The sequence below is a fragment of the Zea mays genome, chromosome 4 (genome assembly GCF_902167145.1).
Source record: "Zea mays cultivar B73 chromosome 4, Zm-B73-REFERENCE-NAM-5.0, whole genome shotgun sequence".
Lineage (NCBI taxonomy): Eukaryota > Viridiplantae > Streptophyta > Magnoliopsida > Poales > Poaceae > Zea > Zea mays.
This window is the reverse complement of record NC_050099.1, coordinates 127,777,810-127,800,624: the sequence shown is the minus strand read 5'-3', so window position 1 is coordinate 127,800,624 and position 22,815 is coordinate 127,777,810. Positions and strand designations below refer to the sequence as shown.

At 42.9% G+C, this 22,815-nt stretch overlaps 1 protein-coding gene across 1 annotated transcript; it reads right to left on the bottom strand.

Moving 5' to 3' along the window:
* Window positions 1-8,829: 8,829 nt before the first annotated feature.
* Window positions 8,830-18,023, bottom strand: LOC103653663 (polyadenylate-binding protein RBP47). The gene is made up of 6 exons (XM_008680491.2): window positions 17,499-18,023; window positions 16,472-16,925; window positions 15,957-16,012; window positions 14,174-14,304; window positions 13,938-14,034; window positions 8,830-9,278 (listed from the first exon to the last, which is right to left on the bottom strand). Exons 1-6 carry the CDS (start codon window positions 17,883-17,885, stop codon window positions 9,111-9,113), a joined length of 1,293 nt encoding a protein of 430 aa, XP_008678713.1. The 5' UTR covers window positions 17,886-18,023; the 3' UTR covers window positions 8,830-9,110.
* Between the last annotated feature and the right edge of the window lie 4,792 nt (window positions 18,024-22,815).

Sequence of the window (22,815 nt, the reverse complement as noted above, 5' to 3'; positions counted from 1 at the left end):
TCAAGTGTTTGATCTTATTTACCTTTAGAATAATTTTTGTTTGCTCATATTTGATTGATGGTTGTTCTTGTGGAATTTCTTTTATATTGAAAACCCAATTAATTGATATGAGAACTTTGGTCCAAAAATAAATTCTTAAATGATAAATATTGTTGGTATACTTATATGAATTTTTAGAAATATTTAAAAAAATATTTATCTATATTCTTATTGGATATATATATATATAAATGTGAAACCCTAATCGGCCGGCTGGCAATTTCAGCCCAGCCAAGGGCCCAACTGGGCAGCCCCACGTGACTTTGCCCCCCACCCTCGCTTACAGGTGGGCCCGCCCGGCCCCCTGCCTCTTCCTCCTGCTCGGTCGCGCGCGCCACGCTCGCCTTAGCGCCGCCACCGGCCCTAGCGTCTGGGCAATCGCGCTCGTCCTGCCCCGCCTTCTCGGCCGCCCGGACTTCCGCACTCGAAACAGTTGTGCGACCTCCCTCTCCTCTCCCCATTCAATCCGAACCAAAAACCGTCGCCGCCACCATCAATGGCCTCAATGGCGCTTGATGTCGGCCATCGATCGCGCCCCTCCCTCTCCTCGGTGCCCTCTCATCTTCCCTCTTTATAAAATGGCGTCGAGTGCCGGACCACTCCACCCTGTCACTCTGCCTCACCCTCACATGCTCCTCCTCGCTGCTCGCTCGTTTGTGTGTGTTCATGCCGCCGTTCGTTGTGATTGGAGGTCCCTGCTCCTTCCCTCGTCACCGGCAAGGACAACCGCAAGTTCACCGACGCCTCCTTCGTCGAATCCCTGCCTAGAGCACTGTCTACCGCAGAGAAACCGGCCCAGCCTCTAGCTCGTCGTCTCCTCTGTCGTGGAAGCCGAGAGCCGGAGGTAGAAGATGGTCGATTTCTATTTTGGTGGCTGACTTTTGTAAATATGGTGCTCATATTTATACCAGTTTAAAAAGTTTAACTAGAATCCTTGTTTTTCTATGTGCTAGTCCCTAAAATCTACCTTTATAATGAATGTTTTGTTGTTTATTGAATGGTGTATATTTATTCGTGAATGTTTTCTCTTGTATTTGTGTGGTGTGATACTATTAGAAGTTGACTGTGTGGTAGAAGAACCAAATATGTTCGAAGATGACCCACCGGACACGTTTGAGCAAGGCAAGTGGATTCTCCCTCTGTATTTTTGTTTGTACCCAAGTAATACATATAATAATGTTTAGTTTTCGGATATTTGCATAATTTGATGGGATTTGCCTAAATAGGATTTTCTAGAAATTACCAACCCTATTCCTTGATTACCGTAGGATAAATACTATGCTTAGCAATTTGTGCTACTGCTCAACTTGATAACTATGGTGTCGCTCTTTAATGATACTATTGTTCTGGAAATGAGATTTGTATTATGATGTTAACCCGATGGTTAAACAAGATCATTTCATATTAAATGGAATATGGAGTGACCACCTAGGATAATAGTGCAACCACGAGTGCTATCATGGCTCTAGCTTTGGTAATTAGCTCTATAGACTTAGTGCTTAGCAACCCTACTTGAAAGATGGCAAGAGGGGGTGGCAGTGGTTTGGTGGCAGCTCATGTTAACATGGGGTGGTAGTCTTGGCTAAGTTACCTCGCCTAGAGGACCATCAATACTGACGTGGAAACCTTAGCGGGTGGCTTTGTGCTAAGGATATTTTATGAAAGCCTCATAATGGATCCCTAGCCATTCACCTCCGCAGTGTTTACGGGTCTGTACAACCTAGGCTAGAGGGGATACATGGCTTGTGGGTAAAGTTGTACCACCTCTGCAGAGTGTAAAATTGATATGTCAGTCGTGCTCACGGTTAAGAGCAACCTGGACCCTCACATGATAATTGAACTTAAAGATGGAAAATAAATTGTGATCCGATGATTCACAAATGGTTTGCTTAAGTGGTTTCACTTAAGTGTTTTTGAGATATAATCATGTACTTATGTTTAATTGGGAATTTTGGGATACACTTACAATTAGTAAGTCAGGCGTTGTTAATAAAATATTGACCAACTAAAATGCTTACCACTTATCCATAGCCTACCTTGTTAAACTTGCATTACTCCTCCCACTTGCTGAGCCCCGACCATAAGTGAGCTCACCCCTTGCTAATATTTTGATCAGAGGGTGATGAAGAAGACTTTGCAGACGATGTTGACGAGTACTAAGTCTAACAACGCGTCAGTCATCTTCCTGTGGAAGAGCGTTCGTGTTTTATCTGATGTACTTTGATGATGATACTATTTAAGACACTTATGTTTGGATGATGTAATAAAGTTACTTTACCCCTTTATTGCATTGTCTTTTGATATATTACATTTATGACGTCAACATATGTGTGGAAAATGGATCCTGGCACATATATGCTATGCATTCGGTTTTGCCCCCAAAAACGGGTGTGACATATATCTACCGCACTACGGAGTTATGCAACCTAGGTTCCAATCCTATCAACTAGCCTATGATCTAAGCTAGGAAAGGTAAATCACAACCAAATGAAGCAATATAAATGTGGAAGCTTAAGAGTGGTAGATAATGCAAACTCCTGTGATGCGTCGTTATTTTTATCGAGGTACCAAGAACCACACAAGGTTCTTACTAATCCTTGTTGGTGCCCCTATGCAACGGGAAGCTCATGCAAGGGCCAAGCACCTTGGATAGGTAACTTCGTAGATAGCCATAGGTCTTCTCCACGTGTAAGTGGTGCTCCGCTTTTGGACTCTCTTGGATGCTCCCTATTGTCCTCACTATCGAGCTTCTTGCTGAAATACCGCAGGCCTTGTTCCCATCGGTACAGAGTGGCGGCCACACCACAAACGTGGTTGGTATGATCTTGCAAGACTCTCGCCTCAGTAGGTACAAACGACTCATGCAAGAGCCGAGGGTGTTTATGGGTTATCTAACCTCACTCTATCAACTAGGACGCAACCTAAAGCAAGTGCACTAAGCGGTCTAACTAACCTATGCACTTCACAAAACACCTACACTAATCACGGAGTGGTTCTATTAAGCACTTGGGTTTATAGAGCCCTAGAAAGGTGTCTCAACACACTAGCAATGTTTCTTAGTTCTCCACGCCTTCAAATGGTCGATTGGGTGGGTATATATAGAGCCCCAAGTCCAAAAGAGCCATCAGAAGGAAGCAACCTTTTCTACGTCACATCGGGCCAATCGGATGCACCATTTGTGTATACCGGACTGGCTTGGTGCTCTTCCACATTAGCCAGTTGTTCTGGTTCTAACAGATTCTCTACACCATGCTAGAGGTCTAGTGCACATCGGATAGGTCTGGTGACCTGCCACATTAGATAGTTGTTGGAGTTAGCTATTGCCAACCATTGAGCATGTTGGTCAAGCAGACCATTTCTGTACACCGGACTTATCTAGTGTGCTAGTGGGCTCGGGTGCTGGGAATACACTCTTTGTGTACTTGGTCCAGCGCTCGGTCCGGTGCACCATTGGACTAGTCTGGTGCAACCAGTAGGCTTAGGTGCTGAAACACACTCTCTTCGTGTTTGGTCCGCTGACTGGTCTAGTGCACCACTAGACTTGTATGGTGCACCCAAAATTCGCTCAGTCTTCTATTGTTTAGGATTCGTCACTTGGGCTTCTTCTAGTATTCTGTCTTGGACTTTGCTTGATGTTTGAGTCTTCAATGAGTCTTCTAATGTCTTCTTTGAGGTGTTGCTTCCTCAATTCCTTAGTCCAAGTCCATGTGATATCCTGTGAACTATAAAGATAAACACTAGAAAACACATTAGTCCACATATTATGTTGATCATCAAACACTAAAATCACTTAAGTAAATGGGTTGTGGTCCATTTTCCTTACAAACCAAGTAGGCTTTCACTGATCGATTTTCAACCTACTCCAAAGAGTAGTCAGCTCACCTAGGTGTCGCTTGCTTGCTCCGCACGTGAAAGCTTGGAAACTACTCTTGTTATATATATTTTTAATTCTTTTCTAAATTACCTTACCATACATGTCTTCAAAAAGAAATGGAAACATTGGCATTCCTGGCATTCCTTTGTTCTAAGAATGATCTCGAGTCTGATGTCTTTCCTTTGTTCTTAGGATGATCTCAGACCGACAGCATTGATCCATGTGACCATGACTTGTGAGATGGCTAGATGGTGGATTGGTGGATGAGTTATGTAGTTTTGCACTTCTTGTTTATGTTGTGTACCTGTGTGTGTGGTATTTTATCCTAGTGCATTGAGCTGTAATAATTAACTATCTTGTCTAAAAGACCGAGACATTGAGAGTTTGAGACTTATGTTTGTGGTTTTGTGGATGATCGATCCTGGTTGTGAACTTTGAAGTTTGAACTATATTTGTTCTTGTCAAATTTTTTATGTTCTCGTTTAAATTGTTGATGTTCTTGTTCAAATGAACATGTTGACATGTTATTTTTTGTCAGATGATGGGTTGCCCATATCCACTAATATCTATCTGGTATGAGCAAGGGTGGAGAATTTTACCCGCAGCCCCTTACAGGCACAAGCAAAGAATAGAATTGTCGGACAAGTAAATGGCTTACTCACAACTTACCCAACCCGTCATCCCTATAGCCAATTGCTTGCTGGTTGTAAGCCGTTGATATGTCCTTTATAGCTAACTATATAGCCATTACATATACTAGATTGGCTATTTTGTTGGCTGAAAGAATGTTGAGCGATTATTACTAGGTCCACCTTCATCCTCTCACTCTCTCACATGTTTTAAAATATATACTACAATCGACTATTAGGGCTAGTTTGGGAGACACAAAACTGGAGGGGCTAAAATCTTCTCCTTATTCAACCCTTCTTATTCATTTTAAATAAGAAGGGGGTTTTAGCCCTCTAATCTCCTCCAGTTTTTGGACTCCCAAACTAGCCCTTAGTAATAATTGACAGCTCATTTTTTTCTCTGTTCCATTTAGCCTGTCTACACACCACTGGCCCAAACTAACAGTAGAGCAGTATATAAATACATACATTTAACAGAATTAATCATATACAATAACATATTATTTACATATATTAAGACAACAAAATTCATTTATCAATTCACAAGATAATATCATATTAATACAAATATGAAATGATCACATGAAATAACAGTTGGTTCACAAGATAGTACACAAACACAGATATGAAATTATAATTAGGAGCTGTTAGTGCAATGGCTGACTCATTAAAAACCTTCTTAGGTAAAAACTCACACCTCGTGAGAAAACCCTAAGAAAAAAGAGTGCAGCCCAGCTCCAAAGTTTATAGGTTCATTACAGTCCATTACAGTGTACAGATCATTAGTTCAATACAACTCATAAAACATAAGACTAGTAGGTTGCAAGACTAAGCATTTTCATCATCCCTAGCTGATTGTGTTGCTGGATCATCAAGCCATAGATTGTCGTGCTCAGCTTCAAGTTCTTGTGTGTCTTCCTCCACACTGTGTTGCAGGTGACCATCAGCAAGTTCCCAATCCTTGATGCATGATAATATCTCTACCATATCAGGAGCTAGACGATGTCGACGCTCTTCAATCACCCTGCCAACAAGACTAAAGGTAGACTCAGAGGAAATAGTAGATGCTGGCACTGTCAAGACATCTTTAGCTAGTAGTGAAAGAATAGGATAAGTTAACTTATGTTGATGCCACCAAGAAAGGACATTGAAGTCCTCATCAAACTCAGTGATAGTATCACTGTCTAAGTAGGAAGCTAACTCAGAGGTAGATGCAACAGTACAGATAGCTTGAGGGGTTGAAGAAGAACCTGATCTCCTTCCCAGAGGAGTAGAGAACTCACCATCAAGGTCATCATCACCATAAATGTCATCCCATGCCATTTTTTTCTTACCAGATAGGTGAGATGATGGTTGGTGGGCGCCGCGCATGCGTGTGTCACCAAATTTGGTCTCATACAACTGAAATACCTTGGTTAGCTTAGTACAAACATCAAATGGAAGCCTAGAGTAATCAGTACCAGTTAAACTAGATAACTTGATAAGGACTTTGTTAAAACCCCTCATTTTAGCTCTAGGATCCAAAATAAATGCAACTGCACACAAAATTGGAATGTCTCTCCAGTACTTCAAGAATTTATCTTTCATAGGAACAACAGCACATCTTAGCAATATATCATTCTCAAATGCATTTAGATGTCTAGCTATCCTAAGAATGTGATGCAACATTAAAGTACTAGTAGGATAGTAGACTCCAGACAATGCAATAGTTGATTCATAAAACAATTCTAAGAAAGATAACACTTTTTCAGCAATTGCCCAATGATTATCAGTGAGTAAAGGACTCCCATCCTCATTCAAAGGATATTGGGTTTTGATAAAAACAGAGAAGGTGGACTTGTGTGGTAACAAGTGTTTAATCATTAAATAGGTAGAGTTCCACCTAACATCCATGTCAACACCAAATTTACGAGGGCGAATAGCCATACTCATACAGTAGCTTTTGTATGCAGCTATACGTTGGTTGGATGCATTTAAAAATGTTATAGCAGTTCTGAAGTCATCAAGATATGTTCTAATAGGATCCAAACCAGCTTTAACAATTAGATTAATAACATGACATGAACAACGTTGATGCAAAAACATAGTAGACAATTCATCATCAGATGCATCAGTACCAAGGCTACTATCAGGAACAGGTACACCAAGGTAACCACACAAGAAAGGTCTTAGAAATTTCATGGCAACATTATTTGAGGAAGCATTATCCAAAGTTATAGCAAACACTTTTTCAGTTAAACTGTACTCATCAATAACAGTAGCTACAAGATTAGCAATGTTAACACCACTATGCTTACCATCAATGAGCCAAAGTGCAAGCAATCTTTTTTCTAATTCCCACTTAGAATTAACAAAATGAGCTACTACGCTTAAGTAATCCTCCTTTGCCTTGCCAGACCAAATATCAGAATTAGGGTTAGGGACTTCTGCTGACGGGCTAGTGGATCCGGTTCCAGTGCCAATTTGAGAGTCGGCAACAATATCAACCTCAATAGGATCTCCATGGGTGTCACCAAACCCCAGGAAGTACCTAGCATCCTGCGCCTCATTGTGGTCCTCAAGTCGGCGCTCCTCCTCCTCTGCAGCCGCATCAAGGTCCATGACCCCGACTTCGACCACGAGCCCGAGGAGCTAAACCGGTTAGAGGACTGTCGCCTCCGGTTCCTCAACGACTGCAATGCAGTTGACAGAATTAAACATAACACATGCTATTAACTAAATCTAAAAAAACATAACAGACAACAACTAAAATAAACAGCTAACACATGTTGTTGACACATGTTGTTAACTAAAATAAACAGCTAACACATGCTAAAATAAACACATGCTGTTAAACAGCTAACACGTGATGTTAACTAAAATAAAGTGAGTTCAGATGTTATAAACTAAATCTAAAAACATAACAGACAACTAAAATAAACAGCTAACACATGCTGTTGACACATGCTGTTAACTAAAATAAACAGCTAACACATGCTAAAATAAACACATGTTGTTAAACAGCTAACACATGTTGTTAACTAAAATAAATAGCAGATGAACCGCTAGTAACACATGCTAATAATAAACAGCAGATGGACAGTGATGCGACTCCTCGCGCCTACTATGAACCGCTAATAATATAAAGGTTGTTTCGTTAGAACTTAGCAGATAAACCGCTAGTAACACATGTTGTTGACAGAATTAAACAGACAACGACAGAATTAAGCTAACGACAGTAAATGAGTAGAGAGTAGAGACGGACCTTTCAAAGCCGGAGCACCAGAGACGACTGACGAGCAGGGCGAGCACGACCGACGAGCAGGGTGCAGAGGCGAGCAGTCCGAGACTCCGAGCACGACCGACGAGGCGACGAGCAGGGCGAGCAGCCGAGCACGAGATCCCCAATCGACCGCAGGGCGCAGAGGCGAGCAGCCGAGCACGACTGACGAGCAGGGCGAGCACGACCGACGAGCAGGGCGCAGAGGCGAGCAGTCCGAGCACGACCGACGAGGCGACGAGATCCCCAATCGACCGCAGGGCGCAGAGGCGAGCAGGGCGAGCACGACCGACGAGCAGGGCGAGCACGACCAACGAGGAGGGAGGGGCGGAGGGCAGAGAGGGCAGAGAGAAAACGACGCCGCCGCCGCCAGACCGAGAGCAGAGAGGGCGTCAGGGTTGGGGACTCGGGGTCGGCGGTCGGGATACCTGATAGGGTTAGGGTTACCGTTTGAGCCGAGCGGCCAAGCCGCCGTCCCGACCCATTTAATTGAATTGGGCCTGCGCTACACTGCATTTGTGTTCAAATACGCGGGCCGCCGTCAGGCCGACCCATTTATCGTGCCGGGCCGGGCCAAAGCACACGGGCCGCTGTATCTGCATATACCCGGCCCGGACCCGTAACCGACCGTGCCGAACCATGTTTGGACCGGACTAAATTCGTGTCGTGCCACGGGCCAGACGGGCAGCCCGCACTGTTTGAACATCTATAAAAAGGCCTTATCACATCCTTACCAATCAATGAAGGCAACCCTATCCCCCTAACCAAACTGGAACAGTCCCCACCGGTCCCAAAAGAAAAATATCATCCCAGAACCAAAAAACCTAAATCCCCGAAGTTCGTATTGACAGGATAGCCGCGGTTGGCTGCAGGATAGCAACATGGATACGTGTATCAACATAGCATGCAAAAAATAATACAGGCGGTGTGACATCATGCAACTCCAAGCTAGCAACAGCAACTGATGCGAAGTGAGAAACCGAACATGCAAGGACCACCGACCCAAAACACAGCACACCAACCAAACAGACAGCCACAACAACAGATAGCTTCACTTTTTATTAGCGAGTCAAAATTTCCAAGACAAAAGAAAAGGTTTTATTTGTCTACTACAAGCTCTTTTAGGTTCTACTAGCAGCACAAATCTGCAGGTAGCGTTACCATCATATGCCTGTCTCGTCTCTCGCGCCCATTTTTATGGCCACCTATCATATATCTCATCATAGCTACTATGCTTTTACTGGGACCAAAAACTCGTTTCCTCCAAGGGAGGAAAACTGAGCAGAGAGCATCTCGCCACATCACTACATCAGCTCACTAGCTGCTGGTTCCCATAGTACGGGTAGGCTTCGTAGGCCGCGGCGTACATGTTTGGGTGCGGAATCGGGGAGGCGTAGCCATATCCACCGTAGAATGGTGTCCCGTAGTACATGCCGTTGCAGTTGCCATTGCGCCGGTGGCCAGAATCACCCCTAGACTGGAAGACAGAAAATTTACAAGTGAGCAACACAAATAGTACTGTTTTAGTTAAGCCTCGTACACATTACAGCAAAAGTTAAGTAAAAAAATTCCATACATGAGGTAAAAAAACTAAAGAAGTAGCAGGAAATATTTACTAAAGATACAAAATTCATCATTGCAATTCTGTGTAGTGACAAACGTAGCTATGATGAAAACACATGGTATTAGTAGAACGAAAGACTACGCTCCAAATGGCTGGCACTGTTTCTTCCAAAGGTAAACGGATAGCCGTTTGTATCGCGGAACACTTATTAGCTATATAAGCCTGTTTAGCAGATGCTTCTTGGGTTCATAAGCAGACCTAAGGTGAACCTCCTCAGCTAGACTTTCTAGTAACACTAGTAAGGTTGTATCTGAAGACAAACTGTCAAGGGTGTCGGGTCGTAGGGTAGCTGGCCTTCGACTACGGAGATCGTAGTCTTGGTTCGTCTTCTCCGGCGAGGTTTTCCCCTCTGCCACAGACTTTGTTAGAGAATAGGGAGAGGAGATTAGATTGAATATGAATTGCTTACCCCCGTAACGAGTCAGGTTACAAGCATATATGGCCAAAGGCCCAGCCACATGGGTTGCTCTCCTTAACTGTAGAAACTAAAATGGATACTAATCCTACTTTCCCTATCAGCCACTGGCCGCTAGCTCCTCCCGCGCGACATGCACACTCAGCACCCTGCGCACGTCACGGGCTCGCCTACACCTGTTGTAGGTGCGGCCCCACATGACATCCCCCCCTCGAGACCCAGCTCATCCTCGAGCTGAAAGTCGGGGTACTTGTTGCAGAAGGAGTCCAGGTCTTCCCACGTCGCCGATGCAGTAGATTAGACCTTCTAGTGGACGAGCGCTTGACGGACGCCTCGAGCCATGCAGGCGCGCACGACCTGGTCTGGTTCAGGCGCCACGACATGATGAATGTTGGGAAGTGGGGGCGGAGCTGCTGGAGGGGAGCCCACCCATTTCTTCAAGAGGCCAACATGAAAAACGTCATGGAGCTTGGTGCGAGGAGGAAGTTCTAGGAGAACTCGACGTCGTTGATGAGCTCTGAGACGCGATAGGGCCCGAAGTACCTCGGTTGAAGCTTGCCTTGGACCGCCGGTGACAGGGAGGCAACTGGCGTTGTCGAAGGCGGAGCAGGACCCAATCGCCCACTCGGTAGGAGACCTGGTGGTGGTGCTTGTCGTAGTGGGGCTTCTGAACAGCTTTTGCCTGCTCCAGCCTGTACCGCACATCAGCCAAGAACTCTTCCCATTCTTTCATCGTCTTGGCCACAGCGGCCACGCAAGTATCCCCGGGCTCATAGGACCGGATTTACAAAGGATCCCGACCATAGAGCACCTGAAAGGGCGTATCACTTAGGGACGACTGGTAGGCAGTGTTGTACGTGTAGGAATTGGTCAGGGGAGGAGGGTGCAACAGTGACGCAGCAGCAAAGTGGAGAGCATAACAGTTGGCGAGCGTTGGATTGGGAAGTGAGGTCATTGCATTTGGTGATACTTCTCACACTTTCATTGTCTCGATCCCCATTTTAAAGTGGAACTAGCAAAGTGCTCGTGTGTTGCTATGGTTTCCATTTATGCTTGAATATAGAGTAAAAAACCTCGGCCGGTAGGGGAAAGAGTGCCCCACAGGATTATATTAAGAAGCTCAATCGGAGCCCCGACCGAGAAAGGTCACGAAAGCTGGCCCCCGTGCAACATGAGGGTCCGCCCCCTATGGGCCAGATCTTTACTCGTGTTCTGAGCCCTCCCAGCCCCTACACAAAGATCCGCCCCCATAGGTCAGTCCATCTCGTGTGGACACAACCAGAAGAACCAGCGAGTGACCTTTTTTAACCTAAGACTGAAATTCGCTCCCACTGGGATTCAAACTCAGGACCCGAGGAGTGCTAATCAGACCACCTAACCAACTCAGCTAGAGGCCCTCGCTTGAATATATAGAGTATAAAACACAAAGACGTGTGTTATGTTGGCTAGGTGGGTGTGAATGTGGGTTTGGAGTCAACAACCATGGTTCGAATCCTCATTTATGCATAACTTTAGCTTTTTACCATTTAAATGTGGGGGAGGAAGAGGTGAACGAAAGAGAAAGGATGACGCACGACGATGGTGAAACCGTGGAAACTGGTGCTTTATATAGTGTAGATAGATAGATAGAGATGAGCTGGAGGGAAAATCTGATGTCACTAGAAACATAGATGTGGCTTTGCTACGTCCTAGTTGGAGTGGAGCGAACCAGCCCATGGATGTCTATTGATTTAGAAATGAGCTACTAAGTAACTTTGAGAGATTAGCTATAGTATGTGCTATTTATGATGCATTTTCGATGGTGAAATTTATCGTGTTGAGCATTTGGTTGATGGATCCACAATTTTTTCATTGGACCTATATTTATTTGTCATTTGAAGACAACAATCATTGCGATTAGTATTTTATATTATCATACATGAGTTCTCATATTTTGTTTTCGGTTGTTGCTAAGTGTGAGGACCATATTTACTGAGTTACTAAAACATTATTTGTCAGCTTTTTTAATATCTATTCTCTACACTACTATTAAAAAGAATGTCAAGAATCATCCACAACTATCAGTTTGCCTTAGCGATCAAACAACATCGATTTCCTGTATTCGGACACCCTTTCAACATGACTGAAGTAATCATTACTAGCATTGTGCTTCACACAACTATTAACAGTTTTTTATAGAAAATGTTTAGTTTGGTTTCATTATTCTATTCTACATAGGTGAAAAGACAAGAGAATGATGTTAAGTAGTTGATTAAGAATAAAATATGTAGGACATTCATCTCTTGACATTGTAAGGTACCGGTTTATATTTTTGAATCTGTGGGCCCTCACATTTTGGCATCTGATTTTAAATTCTGTTCAATAACTTTCCAAGGAGAGGGTATTCATAAAATGGAGGTTGTGATAGGTAAGTTATCTCTCGTGTAATAGCTAATAGAGGAACTCCTCTACGTTCTTTCTCTCCATTTTAGAAACCAGTGAAATATACATGAACATAGCAAAACAGACATTTTAGAAATTAGCATGTGACACAAACAATTGCATGTGAGAACCATGATGAGCACAAGGCATTGGTTTATATGTGTACCGGAAAATATGAGACGACTGGTTTTATTAAGCCCATTGCAACAGACACCTAAGAAATTTTGTGGTTACATTTGCAACGCATGAGCCAAGAGTCCTTTTTTATACTCTTATCACATCATAAACTTTGAGGCTTTCAGACTTACTTTTTTCATACTTTTACTGTGTGTGTTGGGGGGGGGGGGCTGTCTCCCCACCCCCCAAGTCAAGCTCTCTTAATTCGATAGAGAAGGTTACATGCAATAATACTTAAATAGACATGACAAAAGGGCTACAGAAATTGGTTTTGGCAAATCTCTGTGGTGTCATGCAAAGGTATCAACGATTGCTATGTTACATCCCAAAACACAAACTAAAGTGCAAAAGATATAAACAAAATAAATGTCCCCTTTTTTGTATCAGTAATTTTCAGTTATGCGATTCAGGTCAAAACAAATCTGAATGTTCTATCAGTAGAAAAGGAACTGAGCATAGGATACAAAATAAATGTCCCCTTTTCTGTATCAGTAATTTTCAGTTACGCGATTCAGGTCAAAACAAATCTGAATGTTCTATCAGTAGAAAAGGAACTGAGCATAGGATACAAAATGTAACACATTCATGAATTTCTAGGCCACCCCCTTCCAATTACCTAAGCGCTTAAGGCAAGAGGTGGCAAACCAGGGAGAGATGACACCATACCAAGCAGGGAATGATGTCATTGGTTATCTCCAAACCAAGTGGGATTCCCTATATTGCCCTTAAACCACCAAATGCTATCTCTTCTCATTGGTGATCGTCATTCCCATGCCATACTTAGCCACATTGTCACACCACTACATAGGTCATCCAGTGGTACACAACTCACAAAGAAGTCCACAATATAACAACATCTAGCGCGAAAACTTAAAATAGGAGCATATACGGGCCAAACTAAATGGAGAGATCGACCACTAGTGAATGAAAGCATATTCTAAGCCAAAAGACCTAAATCACTACCTCCACTCGCATCCGAAGACCTATCATTGACCAAGCCCCCACCACCATGCACTAGCAGTGATAAGGGAAGAGCAAGGGGACATGATAGGCCCCACCCCAACAAGCGCCTCCCTATCCCAGCCTAGACCAAACGCCACCATAGCCAACACCATTCAAATCAGCATCAGGGAGAGTTGCACTTCCTACCCTTTCTCTCCCCTAATTCTGCATAGGCAACTAGACCCTTTACCTCTCACCATGCTTACTTCAAGCGTTAGAAACCATGCCACTGATATATATGGAAGAACAATCCTTCCAGGTAGACACCATCAAGAATTTCGATAGAAACATATTCATGTTAAAAGTACAATATTTCTCCATCCGAGTTCCTCTCATTCCCTTTCTTGAACATAATGGTGTTATCAGTCTCTAAGAAGTTATAATAAGCCACATCAAGCAGGAGTTATGACAAATGTGAATTATACTATTATTGAAGCAAATTTGAATTATACTATTATTATGACAAATAAAGAAAAATTGAAACTAAATCAGTTCACCTGTTTACTTGCAGGGCTGCGGCCCCAGGAAAGTCGAACTGCCTGCTTCCCAATAGTTGATCCATTCAACCCATGCAGTGCTTCTTCAGCATCAACTCTACAACAGAAGACAAGAATGTTTTACGCAATCTAAAATTTACAACAAAGTAGAAACTTAATAAACAGTTACCAATCAGATATTTGTTATGATATTATGATGTAAAGTGCAAGATTCAGATACATTATCTCAGATTTACCTGTTTACAAATTGAACAAACCCACATTGTTTCCCAAAAGGAATTTTGACAGAGGCAAGATCACCATATTTTGCAAATGCTTTCCTCAGTTCATCTTCGCTAACATTGGGGTCAAGCCCACCAACATATACCTATAGCGTTATAACAAGTATTGAAATAGCACTTCAGTTCATCATCCTAGAATGTGAGGACAACCATATAAAATATTGACTACAAATATACGTTGTTAGTATTTGGATCTGTTACAAAAAAATGATATTAGTTAATTAGCTTCCAAAAGCATTTTTTCGAACAACGCAGGAGAACTGCGCCTCATTATATTAAGAAGGAAAAAAAAAGGTCTAAGGAGATCAGGTACAATAGGACAGACTTCCTTACGGAGGCCGAAAAACCAGAAAACCAAAATAATCCATCTGAAACAACAAACTACTACTGGTCTAAACTCCCCCCAGACGGTATCTATTCAGCAAAAGTGGCTTACGAAGGATTCTTCATGGGATATACCTATTTCAACCACTATCCTAGGGTGTGGAGAACCTAGGCCCCGCCTAAATGCAGATTTTTTTTCTTTGGCTTGTTGCGCATAATAGGTGCTGGACCGCTGACATATTAGCTAAAAGAGGGCTTGATCACCCTCCGAAATGCCCTCTATGTGATCAAGAGGAGGAAACTTTAGACCATCTCCTGGTTTCCTGTGTTTCTCAAGGATTTTCTAGTTTCAGCTGCTGAGGACTTTTGACCTTCATAGGATCGCCCCTCAATTTGGTTTGGCCTCCTTCATGAGCTGGTGGGAAGAAGCCTCTTCTTCGGTCAGTGGTCTGGTTAGAAAGGGACTGAATTCTCTGATCGCTTTGGAGGCTTACATTATTTGGAACCACCGCAACAGATGTGTCTTTGATAACTGGATCCCTAATGTGTCTTTAGCCATTAGGATGGCTCTGGAGGAAAGATGGATGTGGGAAATGGCTGGGGCTAAAGGTCTTTCCTATATGTCTGCCCCCCTTCTTGAGGTTTAGCCTCGGAGGATGTTTTCATCAGTAGTAGTTTGTTGTTTCAGATGGATTATTTTGGTTTTTCGACCTCTGTAAGGAAGTCTGTCTTATTGTATCTGGTCTCCTTAGACCTTGTTTTTTCTTCTTAATATAATGAGGCGCAGTTCTCCTGCGTTTTTCGAAAAAAAACTCCCCCCGAGGCTAAACCTCAAGAAGAGGGGCAGACAGATAGGAAAGTCCTTTAGCCCTAGCCATTTCCCACATCCATTTTCATCCAGAGCCATCCTAATGACTAAAGACACATTAGGATTCCAGTTATCAAAGACACATTTGTTGTGATGGTTCCAGATAATGTAGGCCCCCAAAACAATCAGAGAATTGAGCCCCTTGCTAACCAGACCTCTGACCGAAGAAGTGGCTGAAATAGGTAGATCCCATGAAGAACCCTTCGTAAGCCACTTTAGCTGAATAGTTACCGTCTGGGGCAATACTGAACACATGTTTGTCTTCAATAGAAGGCTGCAACACTATCTCAAAAGAATTTTTCATATCACTATATACTTTTTTTACTTTTTGCGGAACATATTTAGCTCCCAAAAGCATTTTGCGTCGCTATATACTTTTTTCACCTTCCGCAAACATATTTTCCCAAAAAAAACTAATGATGAAAGGCATGCATGAGAGAACTTTCCAAGTCCAACAGCAAGTAAAGTAGAGCGAGGCTAGTAATAACTCTTATCAGTAAACAGATGCGCTTAAGATAACCAAACCCACTAACAAGTGGAGCATACCGTCCTGTTAGTAGAGTCAACATGAGATTGCCTTGGTGGAGAAGTGCCAGAATCACCTAAAATAAGCAACTATAAAATCAAAAGGCATGTCAAATGGGAAAATTATGTTTAAAAAAAACCTGCACACCAGCCGATAGAGCCCCAATTACTGGAGTAGATGATAGGAAAACCAGGCCCCCAAAATATGACCTATTTGAAGATGTATGCACGATGCATGTAGTAACATGTTACATCTACCCAAAATATTGAAATATAACCACCACCTTAAAAACTCATAGCATTGAGCAATAAAGAATAGATATGCCACAAAATTGATTGTTACAACTCCCAGTTATATGTGTGGAACTCATTGCATATTTGTAACAGGGAAATTTCTATGGTAGCAATAAAATTCTCAACAGATAGCATTGACTAATATATAGTCAAGATCATGGAATATGGAAAAAAGCATTATAGATTTGTAAAATAGTAACTGGAGTCACAGCCTAAATAAAAAACTTCAATTCTGGAAATACCTTGAGATCTTCTAGGAGTCGCTGGTCCTACACGAATTGGTCTTGTGGAACAGTAAACACCATTCATTTCAGTCATTGCATGAATTTTGTCATTATCATCTCCAAACCTAACAAAGCCGTAGCCTCTAGAACGGCCTGTGTTTGCATCAATAATAACTTTAGCTCCTTTCACCGATCGGTATTTGTTAGAAAAAAGTTCCAGCAACATCGCATCAGTAACATCAACAGCCAAATCGCCAACAAATATCGAGTGATCAGACGAAATTTCCGAGCGTTTTTCTCCCATACTATATGATGCCCAGTTTAACTTAAAAGCCCGGTCAGTATTAGGCATTACGTGACCAGAAAAATTCTGCAGTGCCTTCTCTGCTGAAACGTGAGTATAAAACTCTATAAAACCATAACCCTCAGAAACTCCCGAGTGTCTATTGCGAATGACTTTAATATTCACCACCTACAATAGCAGATGAATAGTGATACAGCAATTAGTAACGCATGGAGAAAATGGTAACGTAATGATGGAGCAAATCTCTCAAAGAAAAGACAACAAAATCTTACTTGATGCAGCAAAGAAAAGGGTAAACCATTTAAGCCAAACATAGTGGTCTTAACTGAAAAACTGATGACTTCACTACCTTATAACAACACAATAGCAGATAACTAGCTAATTGGCAATCAGTAATGAATGGAATAAAAGATAGTTAGTGGTAGAGCAAGTCTCTCAAAGAAACACAGACATTCGTGAACAATATATTAAAGTGATAATCCATTTAGATCAAATACAGTAGCCTTAACTGAGAATGTGACTACGTTGCTACCTTACCAACACAATTCAACAGAATAATATCACATATTCCTTTTTCGTTACCAAACCAGGATTTGCCGCAAAACTACGCCACTAAGCCTGTTACAGCACAGTATAGACGAATCAACACTAAGCCATGGAATAAACCTAGCTGGATTCGAGAGATCCAGTACGGATAATGCTGGATCAGAGGAGGAGCAGGCTCTGTGAGAGAGAAGGAACCTCGCCGCTAGAGCCGAAGCAGCTGTGAAGATAGTTTTCGTCCATCCAGTACTGCAGGTCGCCCACCCAGATGGTCCGGTTATCCTCGCCCCCGTTCCCGCCGGATCCAGTCGGCGGCGGCGGTGTTACCGAGGACGGCGGCGTAAAATGCTTCACAAACTGCAGAGAAGGTGGCGGCGGCGCGGCCACCATGGGATGGTGTGGAGGAGGGTATGGGATGACCACCCACCGCGGTTGCGGCATATGGTGATGCGGATGCAGTGCGTGCGGGTGAGGCGACGCGGCCGCCACCGCTGCCGCGGCGTGCGCGTGGGGGCGGGAGGGCGCCGCCGCCGCAGACGCCGAGGCCGGGGCGTCGGTGGGGGCAACTGCCGCTGCCATCTGCATCGCCGCCTCCGGGGGGTGTGGCTGGAGCCGGGAAGGGGCGGCCGCGTGTGTCGAACTGTCGAAGCTCGCGGGGGTGGTCGGATGGAGGCGGAAAGAGAGGAGAGAGCTCGTGCGCAGAGGCTGACGCTACATTTTTATATGTCGTTGCTGAGAGATCTCGGCCGTGCGATCTAGGATTTCGCGATGGCGCGGCCGTTCGATGGGTGGGCGTTGAAGACACTGACGCATGGGCCCGGTAGGGTACGGAGTAGGAGATTTTAGGGAATGGTCGAATGGGGTGGTGCGCTGGCGGCTGGCCGCTGGCGCTGCTGCTACTTTTGTGGATATGCGGGCATGCGGCTGATGTTTTGCTATTTCTGGACGAAATGTGGCTCAGTTACCAGGCAATAATAGGCTGGGCCGGTAACTGGACTTGAAGTGACTGTCTGTAGATTTGGAACCAGTCGCATTAAAAAACATGGAATGCTACAAAATCATTAATTTCAGTAGCAGATTACGTGAAAGTAATTAGCATGACGTTTGGGCATGTATAATCTATGGACGAAGCTAGTCTTTAGATTATAACACGTAACTATGGTCATGATTGTTTCAGCTTTTCATAAGTTCTGGCCACCAAAAGTTGATGTTGAATACCAAATACCCAACTTTTATAAAACTTGATTTGTTAAAAACTATCCAAAATCAATATAAACACATAATTCGTCGAGTTATTGTAATAGTAGGAATCCATTACTTTCTAGATCCTGAACCCTATGAATATATTCATCTTCCTCCGCACATAATTCTAACGATAATCAAATTCTCTCCACAATCAGATTCTTCTCACAGCCAGATTCTCATAAAAGTTGGTCAGAAAAAAGTTGAACCAAACAGACCATATATCTATAGCACTATATAATTCACCAGTTTAAACTTTACAAAACACAGAATCAAATCATCCACACAATCATATCATCCATTATATCCACCAAACAAATTACATCATACTTAACACAAAATCAAAACCAACGATTCAGATCGATGGATAACATCTTCTCTCTTACTCAAATCCATGTACAATATTATTTGGATCTTACATCATCACTCATTCCCCCTCGTCATCGTCGACCTCTCTCCTCCATCTCTGGGATCATAGCGTTAGCACGGACTATATGCTAGTATACAATAGGTTATTTATTTAACTGTTTGCAAGGTATTTAATGCTTGCATATAGACACAATCCATTTTAGTATATATACTACCATGTTGCTAATTTAATATGAAATGGAACAAACACAATAAGATGAAAATGATTATAATATTTCTTAGAACTATCCACATAAATAATATATTATATATTTATATAACATGCGGTAATGTAATTTTCAGTAACCAGATATAGCATAACATGATAGTAGCCTAAACTCCCTTATAAATTCGTCTAAAGGCTTGTTTTGATCCAAGAGTTAAAGCAAATTGACTAAAGTTTAGCTCCTCCTTAGGAGCTAAAAGTGACTAGGATACTTTTTTACTATTTTAAACTCACTTAACTAACTTGGAACAACCTAGAGCAAAAGCGCAATAGTAGTCTAACTAACCTAAAGCACTTCGCAAAATACCTACGCTAATCACCTAGAGCAAAAGAGCAATAACGGTCTAACTAACCTTAGAACAAAACCTATGCTTTCTCTACTAGCTCTTTAATCTTCCGCATTTACTCTCTCTCTCTCTACTTAAGTTGCAATCTCTACTCTTCTTAGTGTATAATATAAAGGATTGGAACTTAGGTTGCATAACTCCTTTTGTGGTAGAGATAGCAACACATAGACAAAACTTAGTTTGCACATTCTAGATTGCTTATTTACATAGGTTTTGTTCTAAGGTTTATTTTGTGGCCTAGTTAAGAAAGAAGTTTTTAGAAGTCCTAATTCACCCCCTCTTAGGCGTCACCATTTTCTACAAATGCTACACAATGTTTTGTATTTATACTTAAGTTGCATGAAACAACTCAGTTGCAAATTGAAAAGATGAACGAAAGTATTGCATTGCTACTAGTAAAGGTAGGAAGGAGCTAAAATTAGAACATGGTGATTTGGTATGGGTTCTGTTGGGGACTTGTTCTCAAATGCTATGAATTAAGAACAAGGCAACACAAAAGTTAATGATTAAAGACCTTCGTCCTTCGAAGCATTATTTCCCTTAGGATATAATGATCTTCAGACGAAGGTCATGAAGGACGTACCTTCATCATCTCAATATACAATGGAAAGCAGGATCATATGACACATACAAAACATGAATAATCATATGATATCATTCAGACATTTTTATTATATAATCATGAATAAACATGGATAATATTGAATTACATTTATACCTTCGGCTTGACAGAAGGTGAGAATCCGAGTGTGACGTGCGAATGAATACAAGTCAGTGTGAACAGTACGGGGTATTGTTCATTTATTTATAGGCACAGGGCACAACCTGTGAGATATTACATTCATGCCCTTTACAAAAGATTACGATTATGACACAGACTCTCATGGATCAATCAGTCATTTCATCTTTAAGTCGGTGCAATCCTTCGTCTTGAGACATGCCACTATGCCGAAGCTTTATGGATGATAGCTTCGACACTGCTTTTGAGAGCATCTGGTGAAGGTGTTTCTTCTTACAGGATCTTCGGCGACGAAGCATACCCCCAACAGTAGCCCCTTCGCGGTGCTAGATCGTTTTTCGTAACGAGCTTGATCCGTGAAAAAGTCTCCCATGCTTCGGAGAGCCGAAGGTCCGAAAACACCTTCCCTAAGCTCGTTGCCGAGAAACGATCACAATATTCCGAGCGTGAAATGGTCCCACCATGCAACGAGTACGCGCGTCCTGGCGATTCACCTTCTCGGGTTCTGTGGCCCACCATTCAGTGGGTGCGGGCAACTGTTCGTCCGGTGCGGAAGACTTGACGATTCACCTTCCCACCTGCGGCACTATATAAACAGACGGGTAAGTGTGAAGTTACCACAGCATTCATTGCTATTGCACTGTTTTGCTGCCAAAAATTTGACCATAGCCAAAGCTTGTTCATCGCACTCAACCGAAGCACCGCTGTTGGTTTTGCTTCGTCACAAGTGGAGGAGCTTCGGGAAAATTAAAAAAGTCAACAACTTCATCAAAAATTCATCGTCAAATGGCAAGGGTACGTTCCACTGCCAGGGTTACACGTGACGGAGAAGAAGCCAAAGCTACTGAAACCACTCCGATTTCCGAAGTGATGAAACGGTCGGGGCTGGTAGTGCCGGAGGATGTTTCTGACGAAGCTGCGCCTACCGCTGAAGCTGAGCAGGTTGGTGTTGAGGAAGGTGAATCTGAAGATGATTACAGTGTTGTGCCATCTAAACCCAGCCACCTGGAGTTTGGGAGGTCCACTGTTACCGAAGATGATATGCCTAAGTTGATGAAGTTAGGCTATTTTAGTGAAGCCAAAAAGAAGCTGATTCGCTTTGGCGGAGAGGAAATTACTCCGAAGCCAGAAAAGGATGAGGTGGTAGTCTTTAAAAGCTTCTTTAAAACAGGATTAAGATTTCCTTTGAATGAGATGATTGTGGATGTTTTGGGGAAGTTTGGGATTTATCTTCATCAGCTAACTCCTAACGCCATCGTTAGGCTTAGAGTCTACATCTAGGCTCTCCGAAGCCAGGGGGTAGAACCGCTTGCCGAAGGCTTCTGTCGGGCACATGAGCTTCATTATCAGACAAAAGCTAGAGAAGATGGGCTGCACGAGAACTCCGGCTGCTACAGTTTTGCTTATCGCAAAGATGTGAAGTCTCTAGTTATCAGCTATCATACCAAATGGCCAGCTGGCTGGAAGACTGAATGGTTTTATGTCAAAGTTGATGAGAAAAAGGAGAAGCTGGTTCAAAGCCCATTAGAATTAATCTTCGGAGAGACTAGGCCTCGGTGCGACATGAAACCGGAGAGTCCATGCCAAATTGCACTGGGCGAATTTCGAGTTATTGCAGAGCACATTGGTACTAGGGATCTAGTGCAAGAATTCTTAGCTTTTAGAGTATTCCCAACTTTGAAAGAATGGGACATGCCGAAGCTCAAAGGGGAAAAGAAAAGGAAGGAACTTGTTCGGTTGCCCTATTACTATAAATTCAAGAAACACTTCAAAGAACCTTGCCAAGAATGGTTAGACACGATTGAAGTTATGTGCAATGAGATCCTTGGCAACTATTCTAAAAAAGAAGATCAATTAATGACTGCAGCCTTCGGCACTCGACCGAAGCGAAGGTTGAACCGAGTGATGGATGCCCTGAATTTTGAGTATCCTGACTATGAGCGATTGGACATAGGTGTCGAAGGACAAAAAAGAAAAAAGTTGCTAGCGTCCTGGATAAAGAAGCTGCTAAATTGGTGAAAAAGGATGAAGAAACTTTGAAGAAAAGAAAATTAAGCCCTGAGCCGAAGATAGCTGCTTCGAAGAAAAGGAAAGCTACGGCTCTGAAGCGAAAAACGACTGATATTGAGGATGAAGCTCCTTCAACACCTCCTGTTGCCGATGTGGAAGAAATTTTAAAGGTAATGACTGAATCTTTTCCTGTCAAGCTAAGTCCACTAGGGCCACATCTGACGAAGCTTTTTCAGAAGGAAAAGGAGCCTTCGGTAGCGAAGAAGACAGATGAGCCGAAAAAACGAAGAATTATTCATGTAGTTGAAGTTGTCGAGCAGACACCGCCGCTGGCATCGGCGTCAAAGACTCCAGCTATTGAGAGCAATGCTGCTGTCGAAGCTGCACGCACCGAAGCCGAAAGTGCCGAAGCTGAAACCGCTGAAGATGTAAATCTAGATGCCACTCTCTCTAAAATTGATACCATGCTTCTGGATGCGGCCGCGGAAGAAGCTGCTGCAGCCGCTGAAGAGATCCCGGGCACAGTGGCTGGAAAAGAAAAGG